Source organism: Schistocerca gregaria, chromosome 2 (genome assembly GCF_023897955.1).
Source record: "Schistocerca gregaria isolate iqSchGreg1 chromosome 2, iqSchGreg1.2, whole genome shotgun sequence".
NCBI classification, from domain to species: domain Eukaryota; kingdom Metazoa; phylum Arthropoda; class Insecta; order Orthoptera; family Acrididae; genus Schistocerca; species Schistocerca gregaria.
The window spans coordinates 697,449,666-697,468,988 of record NC_064921.1 but is presented as its reverse complement, the minus strand read 5'-3'; the positions used below and the strand labels follow the sequence as shown (position 1 = coordinate 697,468,988).

Sequence of the window (19,323 nt, the reverse complement as noted above, 5' to 3'; positions counted from 1 at the left end):
AAGCATTCTTTATACCAATTGCTTCATATTCTATTAATTAATTGAATCAAACCAGCACTAAGCCTCCTAATTCAGGCGACAGCAAGGAAAGGTGTTTGCATCGATCTCAGGAACCGCTTTTTCGCAATAAAAACATGGGTAATTGTTTATTTGTTATTGTACTTCGACGAAGGGCGAGTAATTCATAGTCATACCAACAGTGAAGGACTTTCATCGACTGCCAAGCTTCGTTAGCGTCATAGTTAAGGTGTTGGGCTGCTGAGCGAAAGGTTATGAGTTCAAGGCCTGTGTGATGCTTAATATTTTCTTTATTTAAAAACAATGTCGAGGTGTCGTACTTCATGAATTTTATTCGTTTGAATGTAATTTTTTGAAGTTTCTAGTGCTTTGTCTCGTCATTAACCCTTTCGCTGCTACAGAGACGTGCTCCCTGCATTTCGCGCTGTGCGCGATTTTGTCATAAATTGCAATGCTCGCCTGTGCAGACACATGGTGTTTCGACTGCTTTGACACACTTATCATTCGATTTAACAAAAGCTATTTGGCCCAAAAATTTGATTTTTACACATCTTAATACTGCACAATAACTGCGTTGAACAACGAAACAAAATTAAGTCATTTATGGGGGGAAGGTATCAGTCAAGAAGATGTGTAAAAATCAAATTTTTTGGGCCAAATAGTTTTTGTGAAATGGCATAAGTGTGTCAAAGCAGTCGGAACACCATGTGTCTGCACAGGCGAGCAGTGCAGGGCGCACAGCGCGGAATGCGTGAAGCACGTCTTTGTAGCAGCGAAAGGAATAATGTTGCCGTGGTGGCCTTACTTCATGAACTGCGCGCTGCCCCCTAAACGTAAGTTTCGAACTATACCATACTATGGCGCTGCTTCTCTTGGAGCGTGCGTCGTGTGCAACTGGCAACGCAGCAGTCTACCGCGTGTGGGCGGGCATGCGCGAACCGCCAAGATAAAAGAATTGAACTATAGTGCTAGTGGTAGTGGTGGGTGCCGGAGCGAGAGGTACTGACCGCAGGGCCCGTGGTGGGCGACGGCGACGTGCTGGCGGGCGAGGCAGGCGGCGCGCGCCAGCTCGCAGGCGCTGGGGTAGGTGAGCGCGTCGCTGCCGCAGACGGGCCGCAGCACAGGCTGGCAGGGCGGCGGGCACTCGCAGCGCGCCAGCCCCAGCTTGCTGATGGCGCACCGCTGCCCGGGGCCCGAGCACTGCAGCGCCGCGCACGGGTTGCTCCCTGCGGCCGACACGTCAACAATCAGGCGGCAGCTCCAGGAATACGACCCCTGAACGAGATCAGGTTACAGCCGACACTCTTCCTCCCTCTTTCATAAGGACAACACATAACCAAACTTTTGGTTGCACCGGGTCGCCCAGAAAGTAATGCATCGCATTTTTTTTCTCACCCAAAAACAATGCTACGAATGCGAAACGTTACGCACGTATTATTTCAAGTCTCCCGACAAGGGAACCTCTCCATCGCACCCCCCTCAGATTTAGTTATAAGTTGGCACACTGGATAGGCCTTGAAAAACTGAACACAGATCAATCGAGAAAACGGGAAGACGTTGTGTGGAACTATGAAAAAATAAGCAAAATATACAAACTGAGTAGTGCATGTGGAAGATAGGCAACATCAAGGATAATGTGAGCTCAGCACCGCCGTGGTCCCGTGGTTAGCGTGAGCAGCTGCGGAACGAGAGCTCCTTGGTTCATATATCGACAGAAGCACAACATGCCGTTTCCAGAGCAAAACTGCACCAAGCAAGTGCCATGCAAGAGAATTTAAAATCTCAGTTTACAGTGAAACCCCGGCTAGACAACACACACACTGTAATCACTAGCGCCATCACAAACCAAAGATAAACCGACGTCAGGAGTTATCGATAGTGAAATTAATAATGAAGCGTTAGGTAGCATTAACTCTGTCTCTCTGAGACTAGGGAGCGAGCAGTATTCCACACAGAACTTAAACAAAAACTACGATGTCTATTAATAAGGTTACTTGCTAATTTAATTTCAACAGGTTCCTTAATAACTCTATCCCAACGGCTGGAAGTTTATGCCAGAAGCCCTGTGATGTTATGTTCCGTAGGGTGACGGGGATTTACAAATTAGTAAACTAACATACTTTGCATACTTGCACTCTCTGATGTCATACGGAATAATATTCTGGGGCAACTCAACACTTGGCAAAAGGTATTCACTGCTCAAAAGAAAGTAGTTAGAATAATGTGTGGGGTTCATAGTCGCACATCTTGTAGGTATCTGTTTAAAAGGTTAGGAATTCTTACAACTGCATCGCAGTACATTTACTCAGTAATGAAATTTTTTCTCGACAACATGAACTAGTTTAAAATCAACAGCGACATTCGTGATTACAATACCAGAAAAAAAGAAACACCTACACTATCCTTTACTTAACCTATCTTTGGCACAGAAAGGGGTAAAATATACTGCTATAAAACTTTTTGATAAATTACCAGATGAAATAAAATGTCTGACAGACAGACAGCAGTAATAGATTCAAAAACAAATTGAAATGATACCTTCTTGACAACTCCTAAAAAAAAAAAGGTCTTCCCTCGAGTGAAAAGTTTACTTTCTTTATTTCCGCAAAGTTATGATCTGTACGTTCGTTCATTGACGTCTCTGTTCACTGTAATAAGTTTAATGTCTGTGTTTTGGGACCGCACCGCAAAACCGTGCGATTAGTTGACGAAAGGACGTGCCTTGTTATTGAAGTCACGAGCTATATTTGCTGGATTCATATAGCCCACGGAATACATCTCACGTATTTAATGCACTCTCGTTCAAAGTAGCCAACAGTCAATTGCCAGCCAGGCAGCCTCGTTAGCAGGAATACTCTGTCTGTAGTCGACTGACGTCGTGTGTTTCGATGTTTGTTTAGGTGTAGCGTCCCCATACTACGGCGCAGTTACCTCGCATCGGACGGACAGATAATAATTGTCTGAAAATAAAAAAATTAAACATTTCGCACGACGGAAGACTTGAACCAAGGACCTCTTGTTTCACACCTGCTCACGCTCACCACGGGACCACTGCGTTCCTGAGTTCACACTCTCCTTGATGTGGCCTATCTTGCACATGGACTACTCAGTTGTATATTTTGCTTAGTTTTTTCATAGTTCCACGCAACTTCTTCCTGTTTTCCCAATTGACCTGTGTTCAGTTTTTCAAGGCCTATCCACTGTGCCAACTTATAACTAAATCTGAGCGGGTTGCGATGGGGAGGTTCCCTTATGAGTAACCGAGCCAAGTTACGTCACTTCCGACAAGCTGCAGGGCAGTTTCAAAATGGCGTCTGTAGGTGGTGTACGTTACAAGCAACGGGCCGACATTGAATTTCTCACTGAAGAGGAAGAAACTGTGGGGAATATTTACGAGTGCTTGTGTCAACTCTGTGGAGCATCTGCTGTCGACAGAAGTACAGATAGTCGCTGGACAAGGAGGGTGAGGTCATCTTAAGCGAGTTCGGCGGAGCTCCACGATTTGCAGCGGTCTGGGAGACCATCCATGGCTGTCACACCTGACACGTTGCAGCGAGCTGGTGTTGTCATTCTCGAGGACAGACGCATCACGACTCGGCAGTTAGCGGTGCATCCGTTAATCAGCAAAGGACGTTCACACAGTGGAGCACCGGCTCCACCACCAGGACAAGGGTTGGTACCGACAGGCCATACACGCCCTTGTTTCGTGGCGGAGGGCCATAGAACGGGATGGAGACTACCTGGAAAAATAGGATGTGTAGATAAAACACCATTCCTTCGTGTGTGTAATTATCATTCTGTTCAATGAAGAATTTCTGAAGAAAAAGATACAGTGCATTACTTTCTTGGCAACACTCGTAAATAAAATTCAACTGTACTGTTAAAAAAAAAAAAAAGAAGATGAAAGGTGTATAATCTGCCAGAAAATCCAAAGAGATAGTCGTATGTTAACTTGGCTACACCAGGGGCAAGCCATTGCACGATACCAGTGGTTATGTTACCTATGGCAGTCTTACTTAAGAGCAGTTATTAAACATAATTTTCCAAAATTTGATGTTTGAATGTAGAAGTCTTGGTTGCAAATTATTCTTTTATTAACAACGCGTTTCACCTTCGTAGTACGTCTCCAGATTATCTTACAATTTTCCTTTCACAAAGTATCAAAAACAATAAAATGACTATATGCTAGATTAAAGAATGCATCGAATCCGATGCTTCAGTCTAGCACACACCCGATTTATTATTTTTAATACGTTGTAACGGGAAATTTCTAAGATAATCTGAAGATGTTCGCGAAGGCGAAACGCGTCGTTAATAAGTTCCAACCAAAATTGTTTTTAATGCATTTATTCTACGTACGGTTGCTGTACCAGACGGCCTAGCGCAGAGCAATAAATTTCCGAAATTCCTTTGCCAAAGAAGATTAAGTAAATGTTCCAGAATTCGAGTCAAACATAGCTGCCAACATGAGGAACTTCGATGCAGTGAATGAACTTAAATCATCTAATAAAGGCTTCCTTTCAGACACTGCTGATACAACAGACCCATCCTTTGCAATCATATACAAGAGATCGTTTGTCGTACCAAAAGGTTGGAATGTTGCACAGGTCATATCAATACTCAAGAAGACAACTAGGAGTAATCCGATGAATTAAAGACCCATATCACTGACGTCGATTAACAGCAAGTGTTTGGAACATATTCTCTGTTCTATCATTATAAATTTTCTTCAACAAAACGGTTTGCTAACATGTAGCACGGATTCAGGGCATATCGTTCACCTGCAACACAACTAGCTCTTTAGTCTCATAAAGTAATGACTGGTACTGACAGAGGTCCTCAAATTTATTCCATATTTCTGCATTTCCAGAAGGCTTTTGACAAAGTTCCTTATAATGAAATTTCGTTCCTTATAATGAAATTTCGTTCCTTATAATGAAATTTCGTTCCTATGGAGTAACACGTCGTGATATTGTATCAGTAAGAGCAGAGAACGTAGTAATAGACGGAAAATCGTGGAGTAAAACAGAAGTGATATCCGGCGTTTCCCAAGGGAATGTTATACGCCCTCTATTGTTCCTGATCTACTAGTACATAAACGATTTGGTTTATAATCTTAGATCGTTTGCAGATGATACTGCTACTGGCCGTCCAGAAAAGTCATCAGAAGATCTAAAGTAATTGCAAAACGGCACGATATCTATATCTTGCGGAAAAGTTACAATGATCTCTGAATGAGGGAAAATGTGACAGCATCCACATCAGTACGAAAAGAGACACGTTGACCACTGACGTCAGTAACCGGTTGACTATTTATTTGCGTTTCATATGTACAGTTAAATTGACGGAAAATTAACTGTGCGACATAAACGAAAGTTGGCAGGCGTCTTTCTGCATCTGAAATGTGATGTGTATTTAAATTTCGCGTCAGTCGCACAAGAGCGGAACTAGTAGCGCCACTATGAGGATACAAAAATACACGAGGTGACAACCATGAGCGTCAGTTACGTTTGAGGTTCCACGCGGTGAATTGATATTAGTCAATACTGCTTTTAAGGCCACAAACAGGGTATTATCATCACCTTACCGAGTTTCAACGAGGTCGTGTAATAGGAGCTGGATAATGTTCCTTCTGAGATATTTGAGAAAGACTTGGCAGGACCGTAGCCACTGTACAATGATTTCTGGCAGCGGTGGTGACGAGAATGTACGCCCTCAAGATGACGCTGCTCCAAACGGCCACGTGAAACTACCAAGAGGCAAGATCATCGTTTTCGCGGTATGGCATGGCATATCGTACTGCACCTGCAGAACTTTTAGCACCCCAGTGACAACGAACTGGTAAAACTCTGTTACTTTAAAGACAGCTCCGAGCAAGACGCCCTTTAGCGTGCGTCCACTGATCGCAAATCACCGCCATTTGAGACTTCAGTGGTGTCAAACGAAAGCTCACTGCAGAGCAGGACGGAGGTCTGTTGTGTTTTCTGCTGAAAGCTGGTTCTGCCTCGGTGCCAGTGATGGCCGTATGTTGGTTAGAACGAGGCGATTTGAGGGCCTCCAACCAACCTCTTTGTGTGCTACTACCCCTGGAGTTACGGTCTGGGGTACGATTTCGTATTGCAGGGGGATCATTCTCGCCGTTATCCGTCGTACCCTCACTGCAAATTTGCACGTCACTTTGGTAATTCGAACTGTTGTACTGCTATTCATGAGCAGCATTCTACAGGGTGTTTCTTAATAGGATAATTCTCCCGCACATACTGCTATTGTGACCTAACGTGCTCTACATGTTGACTTGGCCTTCTCGATCGCCAGACCTGTCTCCAATCGAGCACATATGGGACATAATTGGCTGATAGCTCCAGCGTCGTCCACGAACAGCATTAACTGTCCCCGTATTGATCGAGCAAGTTTAACAGACTTGGAACTCCATCCCACAAACTGACATTCGCCACCTGTACAGCACAATGCATGCACGTGTGCATGCTTGCATTCCACATTCTAGCAGTTACACCGGTTATTAATGTACCAGGATTCCACATTTGCAATGCCTTATCTTGCGCTTACATTAACCTTTGATTTTGCAATGTTAATCACTTAAATACGTTACACTGACAAATGTGTTCCAGAAATTTCATCACTCTACATTAATTATTGTTTGGCGTTCCAATTTTTTCCGTCAGTGTATGTATTTAGGAGATGATACTGGTTTTTACAGCGTAGTAAAGCCATCAGAAGATCCAAACTAGTCATCTATGTGATACGTAAAGTGTCAACAATCTCTGAATAAGAAAAAGTGTCATCCGCATCAATACTAAAAGAAAGCCCTTAAGCGTCGGCAGCAGTAACCGATAGACTATTAATATGTGTTTCATATGTACAGTAATTTCAATTTAGACACTGAAATGGAAATGTGTAAATGCCAAACAAGAAGAGAAGGGGGTCACGAATAGAGGCGCACACGGGTACGTTTAGGCCGAGGCGACTGACCGGAGCTGCACATGCCGCGGTAGATGACGCGCAGCGGCTGGCGCGTGCGGCACGCCTCCCGGCGCAGCTCGCACTCGTTGCCGTAGGTGCGGCCGTCGGAGGCGCAGACGGGCGACACGTCCGGCGAGCAGGCCTCGCCGCAGCGACACACGGGCCGGCGCTCCTCGTCCAGCTGGCACCACTCTGACTCCAGGCAGCGCACGCTCGCGCACGGGTCTGCAACACACACACGCGCACTCCTAGCACCTTCCGAATCTCATAAAAGCAGCTTACAGGTAGCAAACTCCACCTCACAGCGTCACGCGACATTCGCTTAGATACACTGAAACGGTAGTTTAGTGGTCATTGATGCGTATTCCAAATTTGCGGAGATCTTACTTGCAAAAACAAAATGCTGTAAAAAGAAGGGAATGAGGGGGGGGGGGGGGGGGGGGGCGGAAATCGGCTTCACAGGTGATGGACAACTTTCTACAGATGTGGATGAATCGTTCCCAGTAAACTATCCAACTGATCATAATGGTAAGTACTGTATCGTTCGAACAAGACACAGCCATGAAAAAACCACCACAGGTACAAAGATGTGAGCTGGTGCCAGTGGCATAGAGACTGGACACTTGCATGAATATATCGACTTCGCCTCGGCCAACTGCCGGCTGAGAGTATTTGAACAACGAGAGATCTTGCACACTCTGCATTGTTGCTAGATGTATCCTAGATGGCGGCAATGTCGTCATCTAAGATTGCGGCGTGTAGACTTAGTGCATGAGGTCATGCGCCTGCCAGTGTGACCGAGTGCTTCTAGGCACTTCAGTCCGGAACCGCGCGACTGCTAGGGTCGCAGGTTCGAAACCTGCCTCGGGCATGGATGTGTGTGATGTCCTTAGGTTAGTTAGGTTTAAGTAGTTCTAAGTTCTAGGGGACTGATGACCTCGGATGTTCAGTCCCACAGTGGTCAGAGAAATTTGAACCATTTTTTGAGGTCATCCAATGGCAGCTATGACGTCACTCAAGATGGCGAATTTTGGCAGGAAGATATGTCAATCGGGCTACCTCCACTAACCCCCCCCCCTCCTCACCATCCCCAGAAAAACGGCGGGAAGTTTAAATTACCAACAGGATAGTGTATCAATTATATCTACTAACCTAAGAAAATGGTGGGAAGATGGGCCACTTGGGCTAAGTGATATGACCGACACTTCTTCCTATGAACTGGCGCCAAGTTTGAATTTTGGCGGTAAAGAAAGGTCAATTCGCTTATCTCTACTGAAGAAAATGGCGTGAAAGAAAGGACACTTGTACTAACCTCAGTCACCCGACCACCACCTCCCCCTGAAAAATGGCAGGAAGTTCAAATTCCACCAGGATAATGCATCACAGCAAGGTTATCTCTACTAAGCTGAGAAAATCACGGGAAGATAGCTCTCTTGGGCTGTCTCCACTAAACTAACTAACTCACCTAACCGCCACTTTGTTGTATGAACTGGTACCAAGTTGGAATTTTGGTGTTAAACAAAGATCAATTTGAGTGTCTCTACTAATCTAAGAAAATGGCGCGAAAGAAAGGACACTTGTACTAACCTCAGTCACCCGGCCGCCACCTCCTCCTAAGAATTTGTGGGAAAAGGGCTTCACTTTAACAATTTCAAGCAGTACAGCCATCTGGTGTCTTCAGCACGAGATCCGGACTCCAGCTGACGTAGTATACATCACCACCATGAGAGGGTGCTCTTATCTGTGACGTAATCCAAGATAGCGGCAAACAGTGCGTTCACCACAAGCCCTGGTCCTAGTACACAGCGCCACCAGCTGAGGGCGCTACTGTGACGTCAGGTAATGACGCAAGTATCGTTATCCAAGATGGCGGTATACAATGTGTTCACAAAGAGCTCCAGTCTCCAACTGACTTAGTACACAGTACCAGCACCAGAGGGCCCTATTGTCCGTGATGTCATCTGATGATGCGACTACCGTTATTCAAGATGGCGGCATAACTTGTGTTCACCACGAGGCCTAGTACATATTGACGCCACCAGAGAACACTACCGTAGACTTGGAATGAATTTTCACGAATGCCACGCCCACCTGGACTTGGAAGGCAATAGTTAAAGTTTCCCCCACGATCCTCAACCGACGCCGTGTCTCCCAACCAGCCCATGTTGTTGGACTAAGGAGCACTAACGTGTACTAATGTGCACAGTGCATGACGTAATCCAAGATGGTGGGAGGAAATGGTGGGAAGACGACTCTACCTATGATCGATATAAGTTTTTATTTTGCGAGCAATGTCTCCACCACAAGATCTAGACTCCAACTGACCTACTACACATTATTGCCACCAGAGGGTACTGTCATCCCTCCTATGACCTAATCCTAGATGGTGGTCTGTAGGGGGGGGGGGGGGGGGAATGGCGTGAAAATGACTCATGCTGTACTGGGCTGCTGGGGAGAGTAAGGAAGGAGAGCATTCTATTTATTTTGGAACATTTTATTTAGGGATGGAGCATATTTATCACACTGACACTAAACACTCGCCCTTATGTGGTTGGAATCACACTACACAGACTGCAGACACGCAAACAACCCCTAATTTTCCGAAATAATTTCAGTACAGACCTGTAGACTCCTCCTAAATAATACAGTACACAGATGTGCAGACACGAAATCAACTCTAAACTGTCCAACTAACGCACAGCGCATCTTACAGACCTGCTCACAAAATAATACAACAAAAACACGCACAAGCATCACCCACTACCCCCTGACCCATAGAGCACACAGGAGGTTAGCGACAACCCCCACCAAGTGATGCAGCCGTCAGCTGTCAAGATACACACAGGTGCCCTCAGGCATGAGGTGGTGACATCCCTTTTGTACTTGACACCAGAGAAATTCCTATTGCAATATGTGTTCACCTAGACACCAGTGTTGACGTGATCGGTCAGGAGCGCAGCCGCTAGCTGCCGCCTAATGCAGGTGAAAGTTGCCTTTATTTTCGAGTATACAGCCACTGTATACTCCAAGGCGCAGTCCCCGTATCCATCTCCAGACAGCACTTGTCATTACCGTTGATGAGAGAGTAGCACAGGGCGCATTGCTCCTAGCGCGAGATGACACACCCGTTCAACCCTGGTTAACAGCCCAGCATGACTGACACCTCGCTGTGAAACGTCCGTGTGGCGAGTCGCCATCTAAAGCATTCTCAATCTTATACTCATGTCACGTGACTATATAACAAACAAGAACTCAGTCAAACTCTAGTAAATCGCATAGTGCTTTTGTAACAGTTTTCGTGATGTCTCAGCTTGTATGCACGGGAATTCTTGCCCTAACAGAACCTGTTTACCAAAATAGCGCAAATGACATCGAATGCACTCTTCCCAGCCGTCCTAACGGGATACCCCAGTCCATCACGTGTTACCCTTCCTGCTTGCAACACACACAAACGTTCCCACCGCTATGTAAAGGCTCCTGTATCCCAGGACAAAGGATGTGAATGAATCGAGCTTTATGATTGGATCTTTTCGAATTTACCCACCGAATTACTGATGGCGTCGCTATTGAAGCACCATACACCTCTTCTTTCTTTCTGCAAATGAGGCTTTCAGCGGTAAAATGATTTTGCACAGATCGCTAAACTGCATTGACAGTTAAACCCACAAAGTTGTTTACAGATCATCAAATACATATCAGACTCACAAGGATATTGGAAGCTAGGATCATATTTACCAGTGCAACCACAATCAAATATTATGATTGCTGCTACAGTCTGACACTGATCGATGTTCACGTAATGTATCCTCTTGATGGCTGTGCTTCTGGAACGAAACTCAGTATCTATAGTGCACATAATTTTCCACGTAATAAATCTCTCTCATACCCTCGCAGTTGTCAATGTGTTGAATCTATATGTCCCTCACAATAGGACACACAGTCATCCTCTCTAGCCATGCCACAACATAAACCACAGTAACTTTACACTGCAATATACTCATTTAACGCAAACAATCCATTTATTTTTATATCTGTACAGCACATGAGAAAATTATCGTATGCCTACACTCACACAGATTATACGTCACGATACTCCTCAGTCCTAGGGGAGCACTGTCCACCTTTTCTTTCTTTCTACAGACTTGACGTTCAATGGCAATAAACTATTTTACACTGGTTGCCATATTGCACCGACAACTAAACCTCACAAAGTGCCATACATATCGTCAAATACGGAAAGACACCAACTCGATTACACTGTCCTCCCACTGGGGCCAGGAGCTTGAATATTAGTGCCTGAAACCGATCTCCAACTCAGCAATATATCAATGTGTACCGTGTTGATGTAGTACACATACGAGGGTAATGCCACAAGTAAGGTCTCCTATTTTTTATATGTACATAGACCTGTTTATTTCTACAATGGTTTACATCAGTTTACAGCTTGAACATTTACCTATTTTCCGACATAATCACTATTTCTGTCGATGCATTTTTGTAGACGCTGTGGCAGTTTTTGTATGCCCACGTTATACCAGCTTGCCGCCAGCTCTGCTGCTTTGACAAAGAAGGATGCCGCCACTGGCGTGATTATTGCTTGGTCTCAGATGTAAAGTGGTATGACCAGGTTACATCATCCATGACACTGAGTCCAGAAAGTTGTCCTGTTTGGCTACAAGGCACTGAAGAAATGCGCGGGAAGCATCAACTCGTTGCCATATGTGGTCCTCAGTCGGGATACGTGGCACCCATCTTGTGCACACTTTCCAGTAGTTCAATGTTTCCATTAAAATTCTATGAGCAGTGCTCCAGGAAACCTCAGGAAATAACGTGCAGAGATCATCTACTGTGATTCGCCGATATTCACGCATGCTTTGCTCAACCTTCAACACTGTCTCCTCAGAAACTGATGGTCTCCCACCCTTTTGTTCATCGTGAATTTGGGTCCGACAAGCTGAAAACTCACTACACCACTTATGAACATTTTTGACATCCATGCATAAATCACCATCCACTTCCATCAATTGCCGATGGATTTCAATCGGTGCAGTGCCCTTTGCGTTCAAAAACCGATTAGCTGCTCGGAATTCGCTCTTTATGGTAACATCCAACGGGAGCTCCATTCTCAATGGCTCCAAAGCCAAGACTCAGCACAGGGTGCACATGTTTACACACAACGCGTGAAAAACTCTTCATAACTGCCACACAAACAGAGTTCTGTTCTTATAAAAAAGTAGGAAACCTTACGTTTGGGATTACCCTCATACAATTCGTAACCTACGCCATACAAAATCACCACTTTTACATCAGAAAGCCCTCAGTGAATCGAAGTCACTCTCAGAACTGATGTGCAAAGACTGGCTCGTTTCCCCCCTCGGTACAAACGCACTACTGTTTCTGGTTTGGACCTGCCTGCTTGCTTGCATTTCTGCACTCATATGCAGACTCTGGGATTACATGAATACAAGTATTTCTGCATTGTTTGCCATAATATTATACCATTTTAACTGCAGTTCTAGATATTAAGCAGACAGCAGTATTATACCGATCGCTCGCTGAACATAATTCCTTGGATATAGACAGGAAATTACTCCTCAGCAAACCTTAAACTTTAGCGAGGTGCAGTGTGCTGTAAACCACTGAGTAACTGTTAAAAACCGAATCACAAAAAATACTGCATGTTACTGTCACAAGCGATCTTCGTTTTTCAGGTGCACACAAGTATCCATGTTAAAAGCCATACGCACGCCAGTTCATATGAAGAAACCTGGCGCCAGTTCATATGAAGAAGTGGCGGTCAGGTGAGTTGGGTTAGTGGAGGTAGCTCAAGTGAGCTATCTCCCCGCGATTTTCTTAGCTTAGTAGAGATAAGCGCTGTGTGATGCATTAACCTGTTGGAATTTTAACTTCCCGCCATTTGTTCCGGGGAAGGTGGTGGTCGGTTGACTGAGGTTAGTACAAGTGTCCTTTATTTCACGCCATTTTCTTAGCTTAGTAGAGATATGCGTATTGACCTTTCTTTACCGCCAGAATTCAAACTTGGTGCCAGTTCATAGGAAGAAGTGGCGTTTGTGTAATTTAGGTTAGCCCAAGTGGCCTATCGTCCCACAATTTTCTTAGGTTAGTAGAGATAACCATGGTGTGATGCATAATCGTGTTGGGAATTTGAACTTCCCACCAAGTTTCAGGCAGAGTGGAGGTGAGTGGAGGTAGCCCAACTGAACTACCTTCCCACCACAATTTAAAATTCCAGCCAAAATCCGCCATATTGGGTGACATCATGCACTGTTGCCAAGTCTACATGCTGCCTTCTTAGATGACGCCATCGCCGCCATCTTGTATACATCTGGCAACAATGCAAGTTCACCAGATCTCTCTTTGTTCCAATACTGCTGGATACAATCTGCTACTGGCTGGACGACAACAGAGAAGCCTTTTCAGTAGATAGAAGATTAGCTCTCGTGCTCTTGGTTATAGATCATCATCTAGGGCTGACATAGACAGCAAACACTCTTTTGTAATCTTTTAGACGTGAGCAGACAGTTGTTGTAAATTGCATTTGTTATGTACTGTGATTAATTGCACTTAGCCATTGAGGGCCTTTTTTGTGTTTTATGACATAATGTTGCAGACTTCATTATTCAACTAGCTACAAAGATAAGTAAACCTTTTAACTCATTTGTGTGGTTTGTTGCTAATTTGTTGGAGTGTTGTAGGACCTCCGTTCTCCTATCCTGTTACCTGACCCTGGGGGAAAGCTATGTAACAGTGGCAGGAAGAAATTGTCTTAGCGGTGTGGTGCACCAGAAGCTGTTTTGCCAACTCACAAACTCGGCCTACCGTAACAACAGTGACGAGTCGGCCTCCACAGCAGTAGCGACGAGGCCTCTACAAAGCTAGCGACGAGGGTTTACAAATGTAAGTTTCACAATCGATATTTCAAAGTACTACGGCAGTAGTATGACATACATGACTATTCAACATTCTCCTACATGAAAGCAAGTACCGTGCAATGTATGAAAAGAACGATAAAAATACATTTGTGGATGCATGTTAGTCTTCATGAGTCATCCAAAAGGACTGTGTATTTTGTTACATATAACTGAATAGTACAAACAAATCATACATGAAGCAACAAACATGAAACAAAATTACGTTCATCACAGTCAGAATTTAAATGACATTTAAAGTCATATTAAAACATTGGATGCATGCAAACGAAAATTTAATACATGTGATTTGGGATGTATTTCAAAACTCAAAACTGCACTTGATGAACAATATATATGAAATTAGTCGAAAAAGATATTTACCGTGCCCCACTGCAGCACATGAGTTTAAAAACTCACATTTTAAAGGAAAGCAGAAGTAACAACCTAACAGTAAGTGTATATGTTGAAGAATTACAGAGAAATGTTGAGCAGATCAAGACATGTAGAGGGAAGAAGATGTTGGTTAGATGGATATGTTTCTCTTCGTCACACAACGGTCAATTGGATATCAAACTATATAACAGCGTAGCTTGAGTGGTGGAAGTGCACTGAACATGACAAAAGCAGTATTCTCAACAAACTACCTGTTAATTTCACGTTCCAGCGTATTGTTATACTGTATTTACAATCTGCTTGAAGTGGTATTTTTTGCTGCTGTTGTTTGCTGCTGCTGTATCTCAGCTTTACAGTTTGGTGCTCATACATGGCAAACTGCTTCTTTACATTGTGTGGGTACTATTATTGCTATTGCAATGTGTGCTATAGATTGTGAAATTTTAAAAATGATCGATCTATTTATTCTTGTTGTTTGTGCATGCATATCAGATCAAAAATGGCTCTGAGCACTATGGGACTTAACATGTGTGGTCATCAGTCCCCTAGGACTTCGAACTACTTAAACCTAACTAACCTAAGGACATCACATACATCCATGCCCGAGGCAGGATTCGAACCTGCGACGTAGCAGTCGCATGGTTCCGGACTGCGCGCCTAGAACCGCGAGACCACCGCGGCCGGCACTACAAGTTCACACTTTGTAAGTTCTGCCTGATTTTCATAAGCCTATTAGAGACAGGGCAAAAAAGAGATGTAGTCCTTTTGGAAGGACCTGTGCCTCCTCTCCATACTGTTGTCCTAAGACATTTCGTCACCACTACATCAGGTGTCACTACATTGCTGCAACTCACTGTTCGACTATAGGTATGCTTCTCTCATGTGGTCATGGCAGTGATTCGATGGCGATAGGCTGCATGTGCGCGTCCTGTGGGCATGCCTTATTGCGATGGGCACCTGAAACTTTCCAGTAACGTTAGGCACACCCAATGAATGACATACAGTGACACCATTCTACGTCTGTAGAAATGGCCTTTTTCTATATTGCAAGAGTGAAAATAAGCTTCTATTAAGATGAAATCTTAAGCGATTTATACCATGGACCTGAAATAGTGGAGTATGAGTGGTCGAGCGTCCACTCACGGAGTTAAATCAGAAACACTTTCCATTTCCTTTAGTGTAAATGACGAAGAGTAATTTCATCCCATTGGTCTTACTTTTCGACTTCCATGTCAAATACTATTTGATTTTTCAGATGAATAACTGCTACTATAGATTAAAAATACCGCATACACGCTCTTTCTCATAGTCGAGTGAAAGGCCGCTTCAAGGCTTTCTGAGGGAGAGAGGCGGGCAATCGAGAAGCCTCCCCAATTCTTCTGATGAGTAGGTTTCCTGCGCTATCTGTGATTTATAGAGAACCTGAGCCGGGTGGTAGACACAAAATATTGTCCGAAATTGTACTAGATTGGTTCTTCGGAAATTATTTAGAGCCATTATTTCAAATCCCTAGTCGAAGTGTAAATGGTTGCAGTAATATACTTGACCTCTTAGCAACAAATAATCCTTAGGAAATACGGAGCATCATGACGGATACAGGGTTTGGTGACCGCACGGTCATTGCAACGAGACCGGCCACTACAACATTCAAAGATACCGCAAATAATCGCAACGTATATCTGTTAGAAACAAATGGTAGATGTGGTAAGGCCTTATGGGACCAAATTGCTGAGGTCATCGGTGCCTAAACTTCCACACTACTTAATCTAACTTACGCTAAGGACGGCACAAACACCCATGCTCGAGGTAGGACTCGAACTTCCGACGGGGGAAGGAACCAGATAAAATTTTTCTTTGTTCTTTCCTAAGAGAGAGTCCCATTCCCAACACACTACCTACGTAATCGTAGACCTTATGTGGCTTACATTCAGACAAATAGTATAAACGGTGAGAGGTTTATATCAAGTAAGCTAATAAGAAACTTATAAGTGTGGTGTCACCGTCAGACACCACACTTGCTAGGTGGTAGCCTTTAAATCGGCCGCGGTCCGGTAGTATACGTCGGACCTGCGTGTCGCCACTATCAGTGTTTGCAGACCGAGCGCCGCCACACGGCAGGTCTAGAGAGACTTCCTAGCACTCCCCCCAGTTGTACAGCCGACTTTGCTAGCGATGGTTCACTGACAAAATACGCTCTCATTTGCAGAGAAGATAGTTCAGCATAGCCTTCAGCTACGTCATTTACTACGACCTAGCAAGGCGCCATTATCAGTTACTATTGATACTGTGAATCATGTGATGTCAAGAGCGACGTTCAAAATTAATGGATTAAAGTTAAGTATTCCACCAGCTACGTCCGTTTTTCTAAATTCTAATTTCCTTGTCCCGTTCCAGACATCACGCCAGCCTGCCTGATGTAAAACGCGCGCCTTTCGGCCTCCTCTAGTAACACGGTGTTGGCTCTCCTGCCAACCACAACAATCATATCTCCTATGATACACATGACTGGTCTGGATGCTATTGCAGGAGCACCGATAAAAGCGTGCCAGATATAAAAGAACGCAAAATTTCCAAGTTTGGCGATGTTTTACAGAAGATCCGTTGTGGATGGTGCACGCTAAAAGAAAAGTGTGCTCAAATAGCCAAAAAATACAGACCTTTTTACTGGCAGAGACGGTACGCAATGTCGTTTCGTTCTGGATAGCAACTGAAACAATATCGAATGAAGGCAACAGAAAGATCGAACAAGTTTGATGAGAGTTTGCCACTAACACAACTGTAGTTCTATAAGGTAAAAGCTGAGCACACATCTGTCGGTTACCGTGAAGAAACACTGCCGTGGAGAAGGTCTTTACAGGCTGGACAGCGAAGTCTTAGGCATACTCGCGGAGTTGAGAGTTGAGAGCGGAATTCGTACTGACTGCCGAGTTGCTGGGTGGTGTGCTATAAAGGCTGCCCATATGCGAAATACCTGGAAGTTGTCTAGAATCGCATCGCTCACGGTAGTGAGCTAGTTATGGTTGTTTCTGGCAGATGTGAAGTCCTGTAATAGTGCAGTGGTTGTCGAAGGTAAGGTAGGTTGCGGCTGAGTTGTAGGCGTGTAGACAGAGCAGCAACCTGCACCACACTGTTGTGTGGCGTGCGGCTGGATCGGAAGGCGCTTGCCAGATGCCACAGACTGTTGTTGTTATGGTCCTCAGTCCAAAGACAGGTTAGATGCAGCTCTCCATCCTACTCAATCCTGCTCAAGCGTCTTTATCTCCGAGTAACTACTGCAACCTACATCCTTCTTATCTGCCTAGTGTTGTTATCCTTTGGTCTCCCTCTACGATTTTTACCCTCCACACTTCCCTCCAATACTAAATTGACGATCTCTTGGTGTCTCAGAACGCGCCCTAAAAATGGTTCAAACGGCTCTGAGCACTAGTGGACTTAACTTCTGAGGTCATCAGTCCCCTAGAACTACTTAAAACGTACTAACCTAAGGACATCACACACATCTGTGCCCGAGGCAGGATTCGAACCTGCGACCGTAGCAGCAGCGCGGTTCCGGACTGAAGCAGCTATAACCGCTCGGCCACAGCGACTAGCTAGTACCTCCTCATCTACCCCGCTAATCTTCGGCATTCTTCTGTAGCACTACGTTTCGAAAGCTTCTATTATCATCTTGCCAAAACTATTTATCGTCCATGTTTCACTTCCATACATAGTTACACTCCATAAGAATACTTTAGAAACTACTTCCTGACATTTAAAGCTATACTCGATGTTAACAAATTTCTCTTTTTCACAAACGCTTTCCTTGCCATAGACGGTCTACATTTTATATCCTCTCTAATTCGACCATCATCAGTTATTTTGATTCCCAGATAATAAAATTCATTTACTACTTTGTGTGTCTCATTTCCTAATCTAATTCCCGCAGCATCATCCGATTTAATTCGACTATTCGACTACATTCCGTTATCCTCCTTTTGTTTTGTTTCTCTGCACTACACTGTGCAATAAAATTAAAAGATCACATTTTCGAAACCACGCAATTGTACCCATTGTGACTCATAAGTTTGAAATTTTGGCTCAAAGGTGGCTACAGTATCCCTTTACACAAAAGCGTGGCACATTGAAACGTCACCCTCGGGCTTGGCTGCGCTTGAATCAGCAAGGTGTCGACACGTCTGGAAAAAAGGTCGCACCTCGTATGTTCATGCGGTGGGTTAATGATGTCACATTGACAAAAACGTTTCAGCACAATTCTGCCAAAAGTCAGCAGACCTGGCACCCTCTCATACTGCAGTGGCTGTCGAAGGCAAGATAGGTCCAAAACCATTCAACGATATTTGAATGTGAACTGAAGTAGCAAAGGGGGTTTCTGTCTTCTCAGTCCTCTTTTGCCGTGATCATGGGTGGCTGTAACATTGACATGTACATAAATAAAACGGGAAAAGTCCCTCTAAGACCCCACAGTTTGGCAACAGCCTCGGTGCAACCAAAGCACCTTTGTTTTCACATTAAAAATATATTTGTCAGAAACTCAATGAAGATGAGTGGATGGCATCGAGAGTGTTGACAAACGGGGCGAGGAGGGGGGGGGGGGGGGGGCCTTAGAAGGACTCTTTGCTGTTTTATTCACGCATGCGTCAATGTTGCAACCCCCCTCCTTCGGCTCCAACTACGATTACGTCACAGGCGTACTCGGAAGTGGATGACTGAAAAACATAAATACCCTTTGCTCCTTCGGACCACGTTCAAATTTCGCCAAATAGTTTTGAACGGATCCTACCGGTTCCAACCTGTACCCCAGAGCAAAAATTGCGGTAACACTACACTCCAAAGGGCTCAGACCATGTTCAGTGGAGTACCATACCCTCGGTGTCCTTTGAAGAGGTCTGAAACACCCAGGGGGTGGTATCAGTGTCGAAAGTTGTCAAGGACGTCGTCTTGTTGATCATCGGACTGCAGTCGTCTTCGACGGTGAAATGTGTAGGAATTAACGCCCAAA

At 44.5% G+C, this 19,323-nt stretch overlaps 1 protein-coding gene across 1 annotated transcript in view; it reads right to left on the bottom strand.

The window, feature by feature from the left end:
• The window catches only part of LOC126335939 (agrin-like), a 366,195-nt gene that overhangs the window by 297,554 nt on the left and 49,318 nt on the right, over positions 1 to 19,323 (bottom strand). Inside the window, exons 3-4 of the mRNA XM_049999415.1 lie at positions 7,009 to 7,224; positions 1,026 to 1,244 (exon numbers count right to left, since the gene is read on the bottom strand). Of these exons, the coding sequence (XP_049855372.1) occupies positions 1,026 to 1,244; positions 7,009 to 7,224 (435 nt within the window). The remainder of the gene's footprint in view (positions 1 to 1,025; positions 1,245 to 7,008; positions 7,225 to 19,323) is intronic.